This window comes from Hypanus sabinus, chromosome 8, assembly GCF_030144855.1.
Source record: "Hypanus sabinus isolate sHypSab1 chromosome 8, sHypSab1.hap1, whole genome shotgun sequence".
Classification (NCBI taxonomy): Eukaryota; Metazoa; Chordata; class Chondrichthyes; order Myliobatiformes; family Dasyatidae; genus Hypanus; species Hypanus sabinus.
This window is the reverse complement of record NC_082713.1, coordinates 110741210-110760271: the sequence shown is the minus strand read 5'-3', so window position 1 is coordinate 110760271 and position 19062 is coordinate 110741210. Positions and strand designations below refer to the sequence as shown.

At 37.9% G+C, this 19062-nt stretch overlaps 1 protein-coding gene across 2 annotated transcripts in view; it reads right to left on the bottom strand.

The window, feature by feature from the left end:
* xpot (exportin, tRNA (nuclear export receptor for tRNAs)) overlaps positions 1 to 19062 on the bottom strand; it is an 88165-nt gene that overhangs the window by 28882 nt on the left and 40221 nt on the right. For both annotated transcript variants that reach the window (XM_059977583.1, XM_059977581.1), the window contains exons 10-15: positions 15234 to 15272; positions 15084 to 15146; positions 13417 to 13541; positions 11075 to 11219; positions 8486 to 8605; positions 1449 to 1543 (exon numbers count right to left, since the gene is read on the bottom strand). In XM_059977583.1, the coding sequence (XP_059833566.1) occupies positions 1449 to 1543; positions 8486 to 8605; positions 11075 to 11219; positions 13417 to 13541; positions 15084 to 15146; positions 15234 to 15272 (587 nt within the window). The remainder of the gene's footprint in view (positions 1 to 1448; positions 1544 to 8485; positions 8606 to 11074; positions 11220 to 13416; positions 13542 to 15083; positions 15147 to 15233; positions 15273 to 19062) is intronic.

Here is a 19062-nt window from a genome sequence, read left to right as displayed (position 1 = left end):
AGCCATCTCAATGCGCTCAACCTGCAGCTTCAGGGGCAGGGTCATGTGATCACAGACATGTACGCTGCAGTGAGGGCTTTTAAAACCAAGCTGCGCCTGTGGGAGACGCAGATGCAGCAAGAGAACTTGAGCCATTTTCCGTGTTGCCAAACTATGAAAGAGCAGGTTTCTACCGCAGTGTTCCCACGTGCAAAGTTTGCTGAAAAACTTAGCATACTTGGTGCCGACTTCACACGGCGATTTGCAGACTTTGAAGCCTAAAAAAAGCAGGTTTGAACTGCTCAGTAATCCATTTGCAGCTGACGTGGAAAGCGCACCAACCAACATACAAATGGAGCTGATTGAACTCCAATGTAGTGACACACTCAAGGCAAAGTATGACTCGGTGGGCGCTGCACAGTTTCTACGTTTCATTCCCGACACAATGCCCCAGCTGCGTACCCAAGCTGCTCAAGTGCTCTCTATGTTTGGCAGCACATATCTATATGAACAACTGTTCTCTTTGATGAAGATAAACAAAACATCACACAGGAGTCGTCTTTCTGATGAACACCTTCACTCAATTCTGAGGATTTCCTCAGCTCAGAGCCTGACTCCAAACATTGATGAACTTGCATCCAAGATGAGATGCCAAGTATCTGGCTTAGACTAGTGTGAATCACAGACTGTTGGCCTGTGGAAAAATGTTTTCATTAGAAATTACTCTGGAAAAGCTGCAGATAAAGCCATAAGAAATAAATGCAACTGATTTTTTGTTTATTTAATGTTCAATGTTGTTTTTGTAGGCAATAACCTAAGCTTTGTTAGTTCCAGGTTAATATGTGTAATAAATTCATTTCAATAAGTTTTGCAATAAACGCTGAACCAGTCCGGCCCTCGACTTGTACCGATTTTTAAATTTTGGCCCACTGTGTATTTGAGTTTGACACCCCTGCGTTAGGTCTACATTTGTGTTTGCTAATGCTTGATTTCAAACGGTTTATTAATGGAAAAGGTACGGCTCCCAAAACAATCTTAGCCGAGATAGCATCGTTTCTTTCTCGTTGCCTACTTTCTTATTATCTACGTCTGTAAGTTAATACCAATCATAAAAAGAATGCTTGCTTGGCAATCTGCTTCATAAAAAATGAAATTCGTAAAGTGAAACAATTTTAGATATAGCAGAGACTGAGACACATGAGAGCAGGTTGAAAAAATGAAGGTAACGAAAGTTGCGGGAGCACGTGCGCGTGCACAATTGATCCGGCCCGTATGAAGTCGCATTTTTCTCAATCCGGCCCGTTTGACACCCCTGCAGTAGAGTGAATTGGTGAGCTACTTTTATTGTCATGAAAGCCTAATAAAAAAGCCGTAATTACAAAATTTAGACCTCATTCTTGACTTCTGAACATTCTCTGGATGAATCTCACTGCATCCAAAAAGGGAGATATAAAGCAGGAATCACCTACCTCAGAGATTTAATGAACCTGGAGAACAGGTAAGCTGTCCTGCTTCGCACTTTTGGACTATTATTACGCAATCCTCTGTGATCCAAAAAGCACATCTGCATCAAAAGCAAAACAAAAACAGGATTTTTTTAAAAAATGCATTCAAAATCGTAAAGGGGCAGATAAAAAGTTGAATAGGATTATTCAAAATAATTTACTACTCTTTGCTGTGGATTTCACTCTATACCAATTCTTGTCACCAACTTACTGCATTGCTATAATAGTCTTGACTCATCAAATGATTTATTACAATTTAAAAGTTTCAGCAAGAACAACACTAAACATTAAAAATGGAAGAATATGACGGCAATTGATAAAATCACATCAGATTTTAGCCATTTCTTTCAACTATCTGATGTGCAATTTCCTAATCTTTTTCATGCCATGGACTCCTACCATTAAACAAAGGTCCATGGACCCCAGGTTGACAACCCCAGTTTAGACATTAGTGTAGCTGCCTCACAGCTCCAGAGACCCCGGTTCGATTCCGACCTCAAACACCGTCTGCATAAAGCCTGTTGCCAACTGTTCCAGTTTCCTTCCATATAGTTACTTTAAAGTTAACCCTAGTGGAGTTGGATGGTAGGATTGTGGGGTGGAAAGAATTGACGTGAAGAACAGGATTGATGTAGGATCATTGTACATGGGCTCAGAAGTGATGGGCCATGAGGTAAAACGGTGATTCTTACTTGATAACTTAACCAACATACCAATACAATGCTCATTGGCTAAAAGTCACAAATACTGGAAAATAATAACCAAATAACTAAAACTAGCATACTAAGTGTAGTAACCGTTAACCTCACACAAATCTGTTTTACACAATTCTCACCCACTACTCCAGAGAGTAAATACATTTAGTTCCATAGACCACTAAATAGGGTCAGCGGGAGACGCTCATGGAGTGAGTACCGTTTTAGATTCGCTCCATAACCTTTACTTTTTTTTAACCTTTGATCACCCTTATCCAACTTATTTTTAACTACACCAAAAGATTCTTGCTATTTTTTTGGAATTATCGTTAAGTTTATCGTGAATTTTTGAAGATATGCAAACAGAAATGTCTCTTAGATCTAAAGGACGAGAACCTGGGAGCAACCCAAATGGTAATGGAAAGAAGCAAACTCATCCGCAACACACTGTATTAACTTATGAACTGTTTATGGCGGTTTTGGATAAAAAGTTTGATGAACTACAACAAATTTTTAAACAAGATATAAAGGCTTTTCAAGATTATATGGTTAAGACAGATTCAGTAATTAACCAGCAGCAAGTTCTTATCGCATCTCTGCAAGAAGATGCTCGGCAACGAGATTTGACAATTGAAAAATTGCAAGAGGATTTAATTTCGACCTCAAAATTGGTGGAAACTCTTAAAGCCAAGAGTGTCGACTTTGAGAATCGGTCCAGAAGACAGAACCTACGTATACTTGGTCTCCCAGACGGCATACAAAAAGTCTACCGTTCAAAATATTTTGCTCAACTTTTAAAAGATGCGTTTCCATCGGTTTTTCCAAATAACCCTCCGTTACTTGATCGCGCACGTAGAATTTGGCGTCGATTATCGAGTGCTCCAGCTAAACCTTCGGTTGTAATTGTCCGGTTTCATTATGTACACGACAAAGAACAACTTATTCGTGCGGCTTGGCAGGCAGGAATGGTTAAATTTCAAGATTACTATTTCCATTTGGTTGAAGATTTTAGTCCTGAAGTTATGAGGAAAAGGCTTCTTTTTAAACCTCTGATGTCTGAATGTTATGAGAAAAATCTAAAACCTGCGCTCTTATACCCTGCGAAGCTTAGAATCTCTCCGCCGAATGCTCCACGTCGGGTTTTCCTTTCAACATCTGAAGTGAGAAGTTATCTGGATGAGAACTTCCCTACTGCTACAGACACTAATTTCTAATAAAAGAGTGATTCTGATCGTGTAAGATGGTTTTCGATTCCTCAAACCGGATTTAGTCTCTGGTTATTGGTGTAGGTTTATCCTATACTTTATATTTAAGTTAAAGTGTGTTTTCGTCATATTAATCGCTCTGTGTTATACACTTTAACCATTATACTATATTCTTGACTATTATTTTTGTTCCTTCGAAGGTGTATTTTTAACCCTTTGAAGGTGAATTCTTTTTTTATTAAGATGGTAGTTTTTTGAAAAATATTTTTTTGGTTTTGTTTAAGATGGCGGTATTCTTTTTACTCTCGTCTTCTTCCTACAATGCATCGCTTATCATAGTTTAAATATGTTTTGTTTTGTCTGGGTTATAACCCGATTTATAAGCTTTTAGTGATTATATTCTTTTTTTTACAACTAAGTATATTAAGAAGTGTGGTTTTAGTATAGTGATCATAATTTTTAAGGTCGGGGTGGTTTTTTGTAATATATATCCTTTATATACGGAGTGGTCTTCCACTGATATGGGGGTAGAATTAGTCTTATCTTTTCTTTTTTCAAGCCACAATTTGGCTTATTCTTGTCTTTTTCTTGTGGGGATGGGGGATGGTCTGTTTTCTAATTTTATTTTTCCTTTACTAGTTTGTTTCAGTTTTTTCATTTGGGCTGTTTTTGAACTTCAAATATGTCTACGATGTCGTCACTTCCGGGTCCGCTCTTTATTTTTGTTCCTCTTCCAGGTGCATGAGTTCAAAGTCTGGTTAACCCTTTTTATACCAAAGGGGTGATTTTAGAGTTATGGCTCAGACCATTAATTTTGTGTCTTGGAATACTAATGGTTTAAACCATCCGATTAAACGAAAGAAGATTTTCAAAGTATTCCAAAGACTTAATGCTCATATTATTTTTGTTCAAGAAACTCATGTGAGGAAGGAGGACAATTATCGCTTTTTTAGGTCTTGGCAGAGTCAACAGTATCATTCGAATTCGAATGCCAAAGTAAAGGGAGTTTCAATTTTTATTGACTCCTCTATTGCATTTGTTCAACATGATATCTTTTCAGATTCGAATGGTAGATTTTTGTTAATTATGGGTTTACTTTGTAATAAAAAGGTTGCTATGGTTAATGTTTATGCTCCAAATGTGGATTGCCCTGATTTTTTTTAAGTCCTTATTTACTTCTTTACCTAATCTAAACGAATATAAGTTAATAATGGGTGGTGACTTTAATTGTTGTTTAAATCCTTTGATGGATAAATCTTTATCTATTCAGACTTTACCCAATAAGTCAGCCACTTGTATTAACTCCTTTTTGTCTGATAATGGAGTTTTTGATATTTGGAGATTTTGGTACCCTAACAATAAAGAGTTTTCTTTTTTCTCACATGTTTATCATTCTTATTCGAGAATTGATTATTTTTTTTATTGACTCTTGTTTTATTCCATCGGTAATCGGCTGTAATTATGATATTACAGCTATCTCTGACCATGCTCCATTAAAACTTTCTATTAAATTTACGGATACAGTTTCTAATGTTAGACAATGGCGATTTGACTCTACTTTACTGCAAGATCTGGACTTTGTTAAATTTATGAAGGAACAGATCAATTTCTTCTTTTCAACCAATTCCACGGATGATATTTCTTGCGGACCACTTTGGGACACTTTTAAAGCGTATATACGTGGACAGATTATCTCTTATTCCGTTGGTTTAAGAAAACGCATTAAGAAGGAAACTCTTTTATTGGTCGATAAAATTAAAGAGATTGACAAGAAATATTTGATCACTCCTAGTAAGGAGCTTTACAAACAAAGGGTTGAACTTCAAACGGAACATAGTTTATTACTTACATCTCCGATTGAAAATCAATTAATGAAAACCAGATCTGATTTTTATATACATAGTGATATATCAGGTAAACTGTTAGCTAGTCAGTTGAAGTGTGCTTTGGTTAATCATCAAATCACTAAGATTCGTCAGCAGAATGGGGATTTGACAGTTAACCATGATGAGATAAACAAGTCATTTCAAGACTTTTATACCTCCCTGTATCAATCTGAATTCCCACAGGATCGTAATACCATGTGTGATTTTCTTGGGAAATTGAATTTTCCAAAATTATCATCCGATGATCTTTCAATATTGGATACTTCTATTACGGACGCAGAAATCAAAGGGGTTATTTCCTCAATGAATTCTGGGAAAGCACCAGGTTCAGATGGGTATACAGTAGAATTTTTAAAATGTTTTTCCGCTACTCTTTCTCCTTGGTTATGCAGGGATTTTGAGGAAGCGATTAGATTGGGGAATCTGCCACAATCTTTTTATAGAGCTTCTGTTTCTTTAATACTGAAGAAAGATAAAGACCCTACTGACTGTGCATCCTATAGACCAATATCTTTATTGAATGTAGACTCCAAGATCTTTTCCAAGTTACTGGCATCCAGGCTGGAGAAGGTTTTACCCCAAATTATTTCGGAAGATCAAACCGGTTTTATTAAAAATCGCTATTCTTTTTTCAATGTTAGGAGATTACTGAATATTGTCTACACTCCTTCACATAGCTCTTCAGAATGTGTTATTTCATTAGATGCGGAGAAAGCATTTGATAGAGTTGAGTGGCCTTACTTATTTAATGTGTTGGAGAAGTTTAATTTTAGTCTGACATTCATTTCCTGGATTAAACTGATTTATCACACTCCAGTAGCCTCAGTGTTTACTAATAATCAAAGATCTCCCTTTTTTCGTTTATTTCGGGGCACTAGACAAGGATGTCCTCTTAGCCCATTACTATTTAACATTGCTTTAGAACCCTTGGCAATTGCCATCAGAGAATCACAAGATATTTTGGGTATTAATCGTGGGACAGATATTCATAAGTTATCTTTGTATGCAGATGATTTATTATTATTCATTTCTAACCCTGAGAAATCTATTCCAGCAGTTCTATCATTGTTGGCTCAACTTAGTGAGTTTTCTGGGTAAAAGTTAAATCTTAATATGAGTGAATTGTTTCCTTTGAATAGGCAAGTCCCAATTTATGGAAATTTACCTTTTAAATTAGTCAATGACTCTTTTATTTACTTAGGGATTAAAACTACAAAAAATCATAGAGAATTATTTAGGTTTAATTTTTTACCCTTAATTGATCAGATTAAAGGTTTGTTTACTAAGTGGTCACCATTATCTTTATCTCTGATAGGTAGGATTAATGCTATTAAGATGGTTATTTTACCTAAGTTTTTATATATTTTTCAAGCGGCACCAATTTTTATTCCGAAGTCTTTTTTTTTACTAATGTTGATTCAAAAATTTCCTCACATATATGGCAGAATAAAAATCCCAGGTTAGGTAAAATACATTTACAGAAGACAAAGAAGGAAAGAAAATTACCTAACTTCAGATTTTATTATTGGGCAGTTAATATTAGATATTTGTCATGTTGGTTGAAAGATTGGGATGGATCTTCTGGCCCTCAGTGGGTGAGTTTGGAAATTAAATCGGTACCAGGTTATGCTCTGGGTTCTATTTTAGGGAGTTCTCTCCCTTTTGCTCTTTCTAAATTGCCGAAACGAATTGACAACCCGATAGTTAAACATACTTTACGTATATGGTTTCAATTTCGGAAATATTTTGGGTTGACTCAATTCGTTTTAAATACTCCTATTGTATCTAATTGCTTTTTCCACCCTTCAATTATAGATCAAGCTTATTTGGCTTGGAAAACTAAGGGATTACTAAGATTTTCTGATTTATTTTTGGACAATTGTTTTATGTCTTTTGAGCAATTATCTAATAAATATAATTTGCTTAGATTTCATTTTTTTTAGATATTTACAGATTAGGCATTTTTTAAGTACTGTACTTCCTACGTTTCCAAATTTTGTGTCTTCAGATATTTTGGAGAGTTTGTTTGAATTAAACCCTTTTCAAAAAGGGCTTATATCAAAACTTTATAATATAATTATGAAGATACATTCAGAGCCCCTTTATAAGATAAAAAATGATTGGGAAAGAGAGCTTAATCTTATTATTCCCATTGAGAATTGGGATAGAATTCTTCAATTAGTTAATACATCTTCTATATGTGCCAAACATTCATTAATACAATTTAAGGTTGTACATAGGGCCCATATGTCCAAGGATAAATTAGCTCACTTTTATTCTTATATAAATCCTATTTGTGATAGATGTCAATTTGAAACTGCATCTTTAACTCATATGTTTTGGTCTTGTCTGCTTTTGAAAAAAATATTGGAAAGATATTTTTGATATTATCTCTGCAGTATTAAACATCGATTTACAACCCCATCCTATTACCGCAATTTTTGGTTTACCAATGATGGACTTACTGCATTTATCTTCTTCCGCCTGTCGAATGATTGCATTTCTCACTCTGATGGCTAGAAGATCTATTTTGCTGAATTGGAAGGAAATTAATCCTCTCACTGTATTTCATTGGTTTTCTCAAACTATGTTATGTTTAAATTTAGAAAAAAATTAGAAGTGGAGTATTTGATACTTCTATTAAATTTGAAGAGATATGGAGACCATTTATTCAATATTTTCATATGATGTAATATGACCCTGTTCCAAGCTTATTTGATTTTCCAGCTTTAATCTTATTTATGTTGAGAGGATCGGAGTTGATGACACTGATGATTATGTACTCTTGCGAGATATTATAGACAGCCCTTTTTTTTCCTTTTCTAGTTTTTCTTTCTTTTCCTTTTTTTTTCACTTTTCTTCTTCTTTATTAGCTATTAGATTAGTAGTTTAGTTATTTTTGCATATTTTTTTTTCTTTTTTCTGTTTTTTTTCTATATTATATATTATGTAATACCTAGATTTACCTTGTTCATACATATACTGTATGGTTTATGTTTTGGGGAAACTCATTTATATTGTAATTATTGCTTATGTATTCTTTCATGTGTAATGGGAATTTGTATGTTTGTAATCCCTTTATTAATATATCAATTGTATTTTGTACTTATTATTAATGATTATAAAAAGATTGAAAAAGAAAGAAAGACCACTAAATAGTAAAAAGGCAGGTAAATGTAGAGCATAGTGAGAACTAGATCTGTAAAACAACTCACCAAAACACTAGGAATGTGCTGTGGTTCCACAGTAAAGAATTTCTCATAACGAACTACAGTTTCAAAAAATTCCAATGTGACTGATGTATGCTGGTACTGACTCACTCCAGACGTCACCAACTATAGAGACAAAGAAAGTGTATTATATTCTGGATACTAAACTGTACTTGTTCATACATTGTATTACTTCCTATAGCATTCATACAGCCTTCCTCTTTTTACAGTTATACTAGCCCTTCAGCCCTACTGGTCTATGCTGACTAAGATGGCTAGACCCATCTGTCAGTATTTGGGCCATAATCTTCTAAATCTTTCCAATCCATCTACTTATCCAACTGATTTTAAAAGTTATTATACCTCCCTCAACCACTTCCTATGATAGCTTATTTCACATACACACCACCCTTTGAGTAATTAGACCCTGCTTCTCAAGTTCCTATTAAACATTTCCCCTCTCACGTTACAGCTATGCCCCCTAGCTCATGATTGCTCAATCTTGGGATAAAGACTGAGTGTATTTACCCTATTCTATGCCCCTTAACCTTCTTTACCTCTGCAAGACCAACTGTAGAGATGATAGATCTCCTATGCTTCAAAGAATGAAGTCCTAGCCCGTCCAAAGTAACACACACTAAATGCTGGAGGAACTCAGCAGGTTAGGCAGCATCTATGGAAATGAATAAACAGTCAATGTTTTGGCCTGAGACCCTTCATCAGAATTTTAAATCTCCTAACCTGTCCAACACTGTTTATAACTCAGCTCCACCAGTACTGGCAAAATCCTTGCCCTGAGAACATTTTGTCTCTATGGAATGGCTACACAGCATTTTATTTTAAAAGTAGGAATTATTGACCTGTTTCCTCTGCCCTAATGGGGTCATCCTAGATATGAGGGAGCCCATCAGATGAACCTACCCGAATAAAAATCTCTCAGATCTCAGTATTTGCAGAGGATTAATCTGCATGGTTAAAGACTTCTGCAAAAAGCAAAAGCAGGATTTTTGAAGAAGTGGTCAACCATTCTAACTCCAATCCTCATTCCCATACGTCAGTCCATGGCCTCCTCTACCGCCACCCGAGACCACTCTCGAGTTGGATAGCCTCCAACCTGAAGGCACAAACACTGATTTCACTAACTTTTGTAATTTTTCCCCTTCCCTCCCACTTCTTCCATTCCCTCCTCTGACTCCCCTCTTACGAGGGATGATAACTTTGTGGCCTAAGGTAGAAGGAGATGAGTTATTAACTTCAAACTTTCTGCATTATCACCCAAAGAGTTGAACTGCACGTGCATGTAACGAGAGTGTCTTGGGCCTCCAGGTGGTCCATAGCAAGGGTGATTGATAAGTTTGTGGCCTAAGGTAGAAGGAGGTGAGTTATACCACTCATTACATGCACGTGCAGTTCAACTGAGTGAAAATGTTGTAAGTTTGAAGTTAATAACTCAACTCCTTCTAACTTAGGCCACAAACTTATCAATCACCCCTGCTGTGAACCACTTCTAGAGGTCCAAGACGCCGACTTCTACAAAGAAGGGATCCATTTGTTCCATGACCACTGGAATAAGTGTGTAAATGTAGGAAAAATAAATGTGCAAGGTTTTCCAAAATTGACTCCTTCTACCCTGGGCCACAAACATATCAATCGTACCTCTTCTCCTCTCCTGCCTATCATGCCCCTCCATACTTTTCTTTCCCTTTCTCCCATCACTCTCCTCTATCAGATTCCTCCTTCACTAGCTCTTTATCTAGCAACTCCCAGCTTCTCACTGCACCCCCTTCTCCCATTCACCAGGCTTCACCCTCTAGCTTGTACTCTTACCACTTCCCCCACCTTCTTACTCTAACATCTATCCCATTTCCTTTCTAATCCTGATGAAATCTCAGTCCAAAACATTAACTGTTTATTCTCTCCATAGATTTTTACTTATTGAGATGCAGCACGGAATAGACCCCTCCAGACATGCAGCCCAGCAACTCCTGATTTAACCCCAGCCTAATCATGGGACAATTTACAATAACCAATTAACCTACAACCCAGAGGAAACCCACTGGGTTATGAAGAACATACAAACATCTTACAGGCAGCCATAGGAATTGAACCCCAGCCGCCTATACTATAAAGCAGTGTGCTAGCCGCTACACTACTGTGTCACCCAAATGCTGCCTGACCTGCTGAGCTCCTCCAGCATTTTGTGTACGTGTCACTCTGGATTTCCAGCATCTTCAGTCTCTTGTGTCAGACAGAAATGAGCAGCTCCAGGCTATACTGAGCTACACATTCAAAGAGGTAGCACAGGAACAGCAGTTTGAAAGGCTCCCTGCCACACTGCGCTATTATTCTAATTGAATTGGTGACATATTCCAAACACACCTTGATAACTCGCCTGCAGTGAGGTGCAGGGTTGGAAAATTAAAATAAATACTACCCTTTCCAGCTAATTGAGCCATTCTTTGGATTAACAAACTAACTTGTAGCACCATTTCACACTACCAGCATCAAACTTATCTTTAAAACAACTTTCTTAAAATAGAGACTTGGCAGCTCCCCCCAGCAGAGTGAGTAGATTACAGGTAAGGTGAACTCAACTGTGTGCATCATCTCCTGCAGAGCACTGGCTTTCGCACTGTCTCCCGAGAAGTGTGCACTATGGGATGCCGGGATTGCTTCTCCCAACATGAACAAAAGCCTCAAAGCCACTTCCACGTCCATGAACCTCGTATTCTGCCAGTTCCTAAAGGGGAGATAAGGGGCACAAGTTTAACAAAAGGATATGTTTAAAAAGAAACAAGAGAATCAATGAAAAATTACATGGAGAAGGACAGACAACCAAAATGCAAAAAATCAACAAGCTACATATAGTAATAAAAATAGTAATAATAAATAAGCAAAAAATATCAAGAACACGAGTAGTAGAGTCCTTAAAGGTGAGCCCATGGGTTGTGGAATCAGTTCAGCATTGGAGTGAATGAAGTTTAAGCTTTGTCTTGCATGAGATGCTAGGCTGGATCAATAGATCATTAGAATCCAGGGTGAGCAAGTAAATTGGGTACACAATTTGCTTGCAGTAGGAGTCAGAGTGTGTGAATGGGGGCTGTTATTCTGATTGGAGGTCTATGACTGGGGTGTACCACTGGGTTTGGTGCTGTCCACTGTTGTTTCTCATCTACAGTACTATGCAATAGTCTTAGGCACATTACATTGATGTGTCCAAGACTTTTGTACAGTACTATATTTGAAAACATGGAGCGGACAGCAAATTTGTAAATCCAGCAGGAGCAAAGGATGTTGGGAATGGCACAGGTGGGGCGCCATGGGAGGGGTGAGGGACAGCTAGCAGAGGAGTGCCGGGGTGGGGGTGGCATGGGTCCAGACACACCCAGCCCTGAGACAACAGCAAGGTCATCTGATTCCAAACAATTGGTTTATTGATCATTACAGAATGTCTCTCTGGTGCTTCCTGCTCCCTCCACTCTCACTTGCCCTTTTCCCCAACCAGGATGCCCCTCTCCCTGCTTCCTTCCCATTCTCAGTCCACAACACAAACCCATATCAAAATCAGTTTATCATCACTCACATACGTCATGACATTTGTTTTTTTGCAATAGCAGCAAAATTACTAGAATACTATGCAAAAGCCTTTAACTATATTAACAATTTGAATGAGCATGTATGTGGCATGATTAGTAAGTTTGCAGATGACACCAAAATTGGTGGCACAGTGGACAGTAAAAGTTATCTAAAGACACAACAGAATCTATACAAACAAATAGAACAAGAACAGCTGAGAAAGTGGGCCAAGGGATTTAACTCAGACAAGAGCAAAGTGATGCACTTTGGCAAACTGAACCCAAGGCAGGACATACACAATTAATGGTAGGGCTTTGGAGAAGGCATAAGGATAAGTAGGAACACAAGTGGACAGGGTGGTAAAGAGGGTGTTTGGCACAACTTGAATACAAGAGCTAGGACATCATGTTACAACTGGACAAAATGCTGGTGAGACACACTTTGAGTACTGTTCACAGTTCTCAACAGCAAGGAACAGGAAGGATGTCAGCTAAGAAAAGTTTCACAAGATTGTTATCAGGCTGAAGCACAAGGAGAGGCTTATTAAGCTGGCACTGTTTCCCTTGGTGAGTGGAAGGTTGAAGGATCACCTCATAAGTATAGTAGCGTAGCAGTTAGTGTAACACTATTACAGCATCAACCAACAAGGTTCAGTTCCAATGCTGTCATTCCTTCCATGACCACGTGGGTATCCTCCCACTTACCAAAGACCTATGTGTTAGTACATTAATTGGCCATATGAGTGTAATTGGACGGTGTGGGCTCATTGTTTTGAAAGGGCCTGGTACTGTACTATATCTCTAAATAAAAAATAAAATCACAAAGAATAGCCAGTCTTTTTTCCCCAGGTTGGGGAGGCACATAAGACTAGAGGGCAGAGAAAAGTGAAGACAGTGATCACACCTCTTCCAAGTGAAATGCTTAGACCTTACAGCAATTTCAGGTTATATATGGAATCCTGAAGGATATGTGAACTCAAAGAAGACAAGTGTGAGCAGGCATGATTTCACAGAAGATTAAGTACAGCTTAGGTAGGGCATACACTTAAAATTCCATCAAGGATCAAGATCCGGATTCGTATAGTTTTAGCAACGTATATTTTAACAGATGGTCGTAAAGGTAAGAGAATGCAAATAAATATGATCCTATTCAAATTTCGTTTGCCATGAAGTTGTGATGTTACCTATCACATGCTCTGCTGAAGAGTGCAATGCACCATATATACTATATATGAGACACCTCCCACTCTTCCTACTCACAACACTTAAGTGCCCAAGAGAAATTAATTGTGAAACAGAAGCTAATAATTGGCAAATATGGTTACATTTTTATTTAGGTTGGGGCAAGAAATGAACACTTACTCCAGCGTTGTGTTAAAGACTCTTTGAACAGCAGCTAAAAGTAATTCAGGAGAAACTTGTGCCAATCTGTCCAACAGCAACTTTAAATGCTTTCTGTACTCAAGGAACATGGCTTCATCTTCACCCTAAAAACAAATTACGAGGGGAAAAACACATGCACTATAAACAAGTGCTTGTTACAAAATTAAATCTTACAAGCATAAATTTACTGAGCAGGACAGTGAAACAAACCTGAACAGTTTGTCAAATTAGTTTAATAAACTGTACAGTGCTCTCATGTAGCTTGCTTGGAAAAGTGAAAAACAAACAGCATATATCAGGATGCAACCAGAATGCAAATTTGCCTATTTACATACATTTCCAACAGTTATTACGCAATTACTTCATTTTCTCCACATTCATATACAACGTGGGCAAAATAAATCAGTCATGATTGAATGGCTGAGTAGACTCATAGACTGACTGGTCTGATTCTGTTCCTGTGTCTTAGAGTCTTACAATACTGGCTATAAAAGATTTACACAATTTCTTATTTAATTGGAAGTCAATTTTACAAATCTATCAAGGAAGTAAAGAGTTAAGCAAAGAAAAAAATGTTTCGTTAAATGCCTTGATATTGATTTCACAATTGAGTCAATTTTCCAAGTGTCATCCAATATGTGCAACAGACTAGTAGCCATGTATAGTGCCACACACACACACACCCATCTCCCCCGGAAGTTTTCATGTTTTATTGTTTTTCAACATTGAATCACAGTGGATTTAATTTGGCTTGACACTGAAGTGTAAACAGATCGCTATAAAGTGATCTAAATTAACAACAAATACAAAACATAAAATAATTGATTGCAAAAGTATTCACCACCTTTAATAGGACACATCAAATCATCACTACTGTAGCCAATTGATTTTAGAAGTTACATAATTAGTTAAATGGAGATCACCGTGTGCAGTCAAGGTGTTTCAATTGATTGTAGTGAAAATACACCTGGATCTGGAAGGTCCAACTGCTGGTGAGTCAGTATCTTAGCAAAAACTCAACCATGAAGACAAAACAACACTCCAAGCAACTCTGCAAAAAGGTTATTGAAAGGCACAAACCAGGAGATGGATACAAGAAAATTTGCAAGTCACTGAGTATCTCTTGGGGTACAGTTAAGTCAGTCATCAAGAAAAGGAAAGAATATAGCACAGCTGTAAACATGCCTAGAGTAGGCCATCCTCAAAAACCGAGGGACTGTGCCAGGAGGGGACTCATGAGGGAGGCCACCAAGAGACCTATGACAACTTTGGAGAAGTTACAAGCTTCAAGTGGCTGAGATGGGAGAGATTGTGCATACAACAAATGTTGCCTGGGTGCTTCACCAGTTGCAGCTTTATGGAAGAGTGGCAAACTGAAAGCCACTGTTGAAAATTTTCACATGAAATTTTGGCTAGAATCTACCATAAGGCACATGGGAGATTCTGAAGTCAGCAGGAAGAAGGTTCTATGGTCTGATGAAACCAAAATCAGACTAAACACTAGTTTGGTGTAAGCCAAACAGCACCTATTGGTAGTGATGGGTTTTCCATTCAACACTACCTAATTGAGTATAAAAAGTATTTCAATGAGTCTTGCCAGTTTAAAGAACATAGGCTGCACTCATTTAAGTGCTCAATATTCTTACCTCATTTTCAAAATTATATTCTTCATCATAAGTTAACTTCTTTATAACTGCATGCATAATTGCCTGCAATTAAGAAAAGATCATTAGAATATAAAGTAACTCTCTGAAATGTAACAGGATGTTTTATCTGATACAAACATCTCGGTTTACCTCAACGTTGGCCTTTTGCTGTTCAGTCAATGCAGGGAGCTGAAAAGAAAGCAACAAAGTTTGATATAATTTTGTGGATGCAGTTCTCTTTTCCAAATTCTAAGCCTGCAAGGCTACCCACCCCACACTGGTATTTGCCTAAGCTGCGAAAACAAAGGGAAATTGTGTCTCAAAACCTAGATACACAGATAAGCAACCAGGTAAAGGGAAGCATTAGTGACATCTCACCCTCCTTCAGTTCCTTTTTAAAAAAAATTTCCCTTTAACTAACACCTTTATTATCATTTTCATGTTTGCACTTTATCCCATTATAAAGCACTTTGAACTACATCATCTGTATGAAAAGTGCTCTGTAAATATGTTATCATTTTTATTTTTTTCTCAGCTCAAGCTGGGAAAACCTGAGGTAGGATATAGCCAAGCACACTCATTTCTCAATTGCTAGGGACTATTCCAGTGGTTATTTAGTACTGTGGCTTTCTGGAGATTTACGTAAATATTGCTGTGTAGGCCTATTAGTTGACTACTATTGTGTGACTTCAGGATGATACCAGTTGTAGATATTACAATTGGGACAATGTACACCCTGTTCATGTTCCATAGACTTTCAATTTCCTCTTTTATTTCAGCATATTTCTGTGTTTTCACTTATTGATTTCTGTATGTTATGCACGCTTGGAATGGCAATATCTATTAAGTTGTTCTTGCTTGTTTACCCTAAAATACAGTGGGCCCTCCTTATCCGCAAGGGATTGGTTCCCGGACCCCTCGCGGATACCAAAAAGTGCAGATGCTCAAGTCCCTTATTCAACCTATCTCATTGCGGTGGACCTTAGGACCCAGCAGAACCCCAGACCTTATTTAACCTGCCCCAGTGCAGTGGACATTAGGACCCCGGTGGCCGAGCTCTAAATCTGTAGTGTTTCTGTTCACGAAAATAATCGCAATCATGATTGAAAATAAAGTGGAAATAATAAAGCAATTGGAAAGAGGTGAACCACCACCAGTCATTGGAAAAGCGTTAGGCTACAGTTGGTCAACGATCAGAAGAATTTTAAAGGATAAAATGAGAACGCCCTGCCCCGATGAAAGTTACAGTTATTACTAAGCAACACATGTGGTTCAATTACTGGGTTTTCGGTTTTTGATCCTCCACATCAACCAGGCATGAAAGGAGAGTGCGCTTGGAAGTGGTCTGTCCCTGGATCGAACTCGGGAACTTCCCAAGCCCGGCGCTGAAACGTACATTCTTAAATGTTTTATATGCATAGAAAGGTAAAATATACACTATATAGAAAGACAAATGTTTGACTAGCTGATGCTTAATAATAGCGGATGTACTTGTTTGGACTTGCATATTGAGAACTTCCGATTTTTTTTCGATCCCGATCCATGATAACCTATGCACATCCTCCCGTATATTTTAAATCATCTCTAGATTACTTATAATACCTAATACAATGTAAAGGCTGTGTAAACTAGTTGTTATACTGCATTGTTTAGGGAATAATGACAAGAAAAAAATGTTTGTACATGCTCGAACAACAAGTGCTGGAAGAGCACTCCCGGGTTTTTTCCATCCGCAGCTGGTTGAATTCGCGCATGCGGAATTCGCGCATGCAACTGTAATATATCCAGATGGTTATTATAGGTTGTCCTATCTGTAATAGTGGATTGGTCATAATTAAACTTGCAGGACTCTGACTCTAAAACTGGACTGTGCTTGTATTTACAGTAAGGTCTGGTGTCTTTTAGGAGTTTGAATTTTAAGCAAGATTTTGGTGAGTGATGTTTGCTGCTCGATTGTGCCTGTGTAAGTCATCAGATTGAGTTAGATGGCTTTCATTATAATTTTGGGAAGGGAAAAGGGAAAAATAACCTGAGGTGAAGTTCCCCTCATCATGAGGGATTTAATAATTATGGTAAAAATTAATGTGTCCAAATGGGACCAACTTGGATGAGCATCTTGGTCAGCATAAACCAGTTAGGCCAGAGGGTCTGTTTCCATGCTGTACACCTCTGATGGTGCAATAGTGGAATTTATTAAATACCAAGTACTAACATATTGAGAGTTGGGTCCTGAAACCAGGTGTTATATACAGATTAAATTGATACCAAGAACCCACTTAACCACTTCCTTTGGAGGAAATATTGTACAGCCTCAAAATAGTAGAGTCATATAAAGCAAGCACATCTTATTCCAGATTGCAATTGAAGCTATAAAGCAATTATAATAACGAGAGGACTGCATGCTTTTGGTGTGATGTTTAAGGGGGAAGAAAAGACTAACCACCTCTCTGACACAGGCTCAATGACAAAAGTGCTTCAGTTTACGATATGGCAATTATGCCTGCACAGTCCTATCTTCATCTAGCATAAAGTTAATTAAAAACAATGATAATACCAAATAAATCTTCAAGCTACTTAGTTTAACAATACTATCAATGCTGAAACCCTTTGGACTGATATCTAACAGGACAAGGATCAAATGAAAGGATTTAGCAAATGATTAGATCTCAAATGATTGGATTTTTCAAGTGTCATTAAATGAAGTCCCATGTTTAAAAAAGGATTTCAAAGCAGGTATAGGAACATTTTATTTCATATCCAGACGGTTATTATAGATTTCATATGTAGAAATGTTATATGTAATTTACATTTTGGGAAAGTTTCTATTCAATATGTCAGCTCGTTATCACTGAACAATCAACCAACAAGGGTCAAATTGGGGATAGGAAATGTGGTTATACAGCACAGAAATAGCTCTTTGGCCCCTCCAGTCAATGCTGGCTTGATTTCTACCTCATCCCATATAAGAAAGGAACATTCACTACATGGTGAGCGGTGAGTGCACGGGACGCCCTAACAGGGGTGGCGGTGGTGGGAGATACACTAAGGGCATTGAAGAAACTCTTAGACAGACACATGGATGATAGAAAACTGGAGGGTTATGGGGGAAAAGGGTTAGAATTAACTTGGAATGGGCTAAAAGGTCCACACAACATTGTGGCCAAAGGGCCTGTACTGTGTTGTAGTGTTCTATGTATAGATACTTAGAACATAGGAATCTACAGCACATTACAAGCCCTCCAGTCCATAGTGTTGTGCCAATTATGTAACCTTCTCTAGAAGCTGCCTAGAATTGCCTTACTGCATTGCCCTCTATTTTTCTAAGCTCCCTGTACCTATCTTGAGAGTCTCTTAAAAGACCCTATTGTATCTGCCTTTACCACCGACGTCGGCCGTACATTCCACACACCTACCACTCTGTGTGAAAAACTTACCCCTGACATTCCCTCTGTGCCTACTTTCAAGCATCTTAAAACTATGCCCCCTCATGCTAGCCATTCCATCCATGGGGCAAAAGCCTGTGGCTATCCACACTATCAATGCCCTTCATCATCTTATACACTTCCATCAGGTCGCCTCACATCCTCCTTCACTCCAAGAACACAGAACTCCAAGTGGGATCTGAACAAGGTCTTCTATAGTAGTAATATTACCTCACGGCCGTTGAATTCAATCTCATGGTTAATGAATGTCAACATACCATATGCCTTCTTAACAACACTGTCAACCTGCATAGCAGCTTTGAGTGTCCTGTGGACATGAACCACAAGATCTTTCTGATTCTTCACACTGCCAAGAGTCTTACCACTCATATTATATAGTCTTCAAATTTGACCTTCCAAAATGAACAATCTCACATTTATCTGGGTTGAAGTCCATCTGCCACTTCTCAGCCCAGTTTTGCATCCTATTGATGTCCCGCTGTAACCTCTGACAACCTTCCAGACTATCCACAACACCCCTAACTTTATGTCATCAG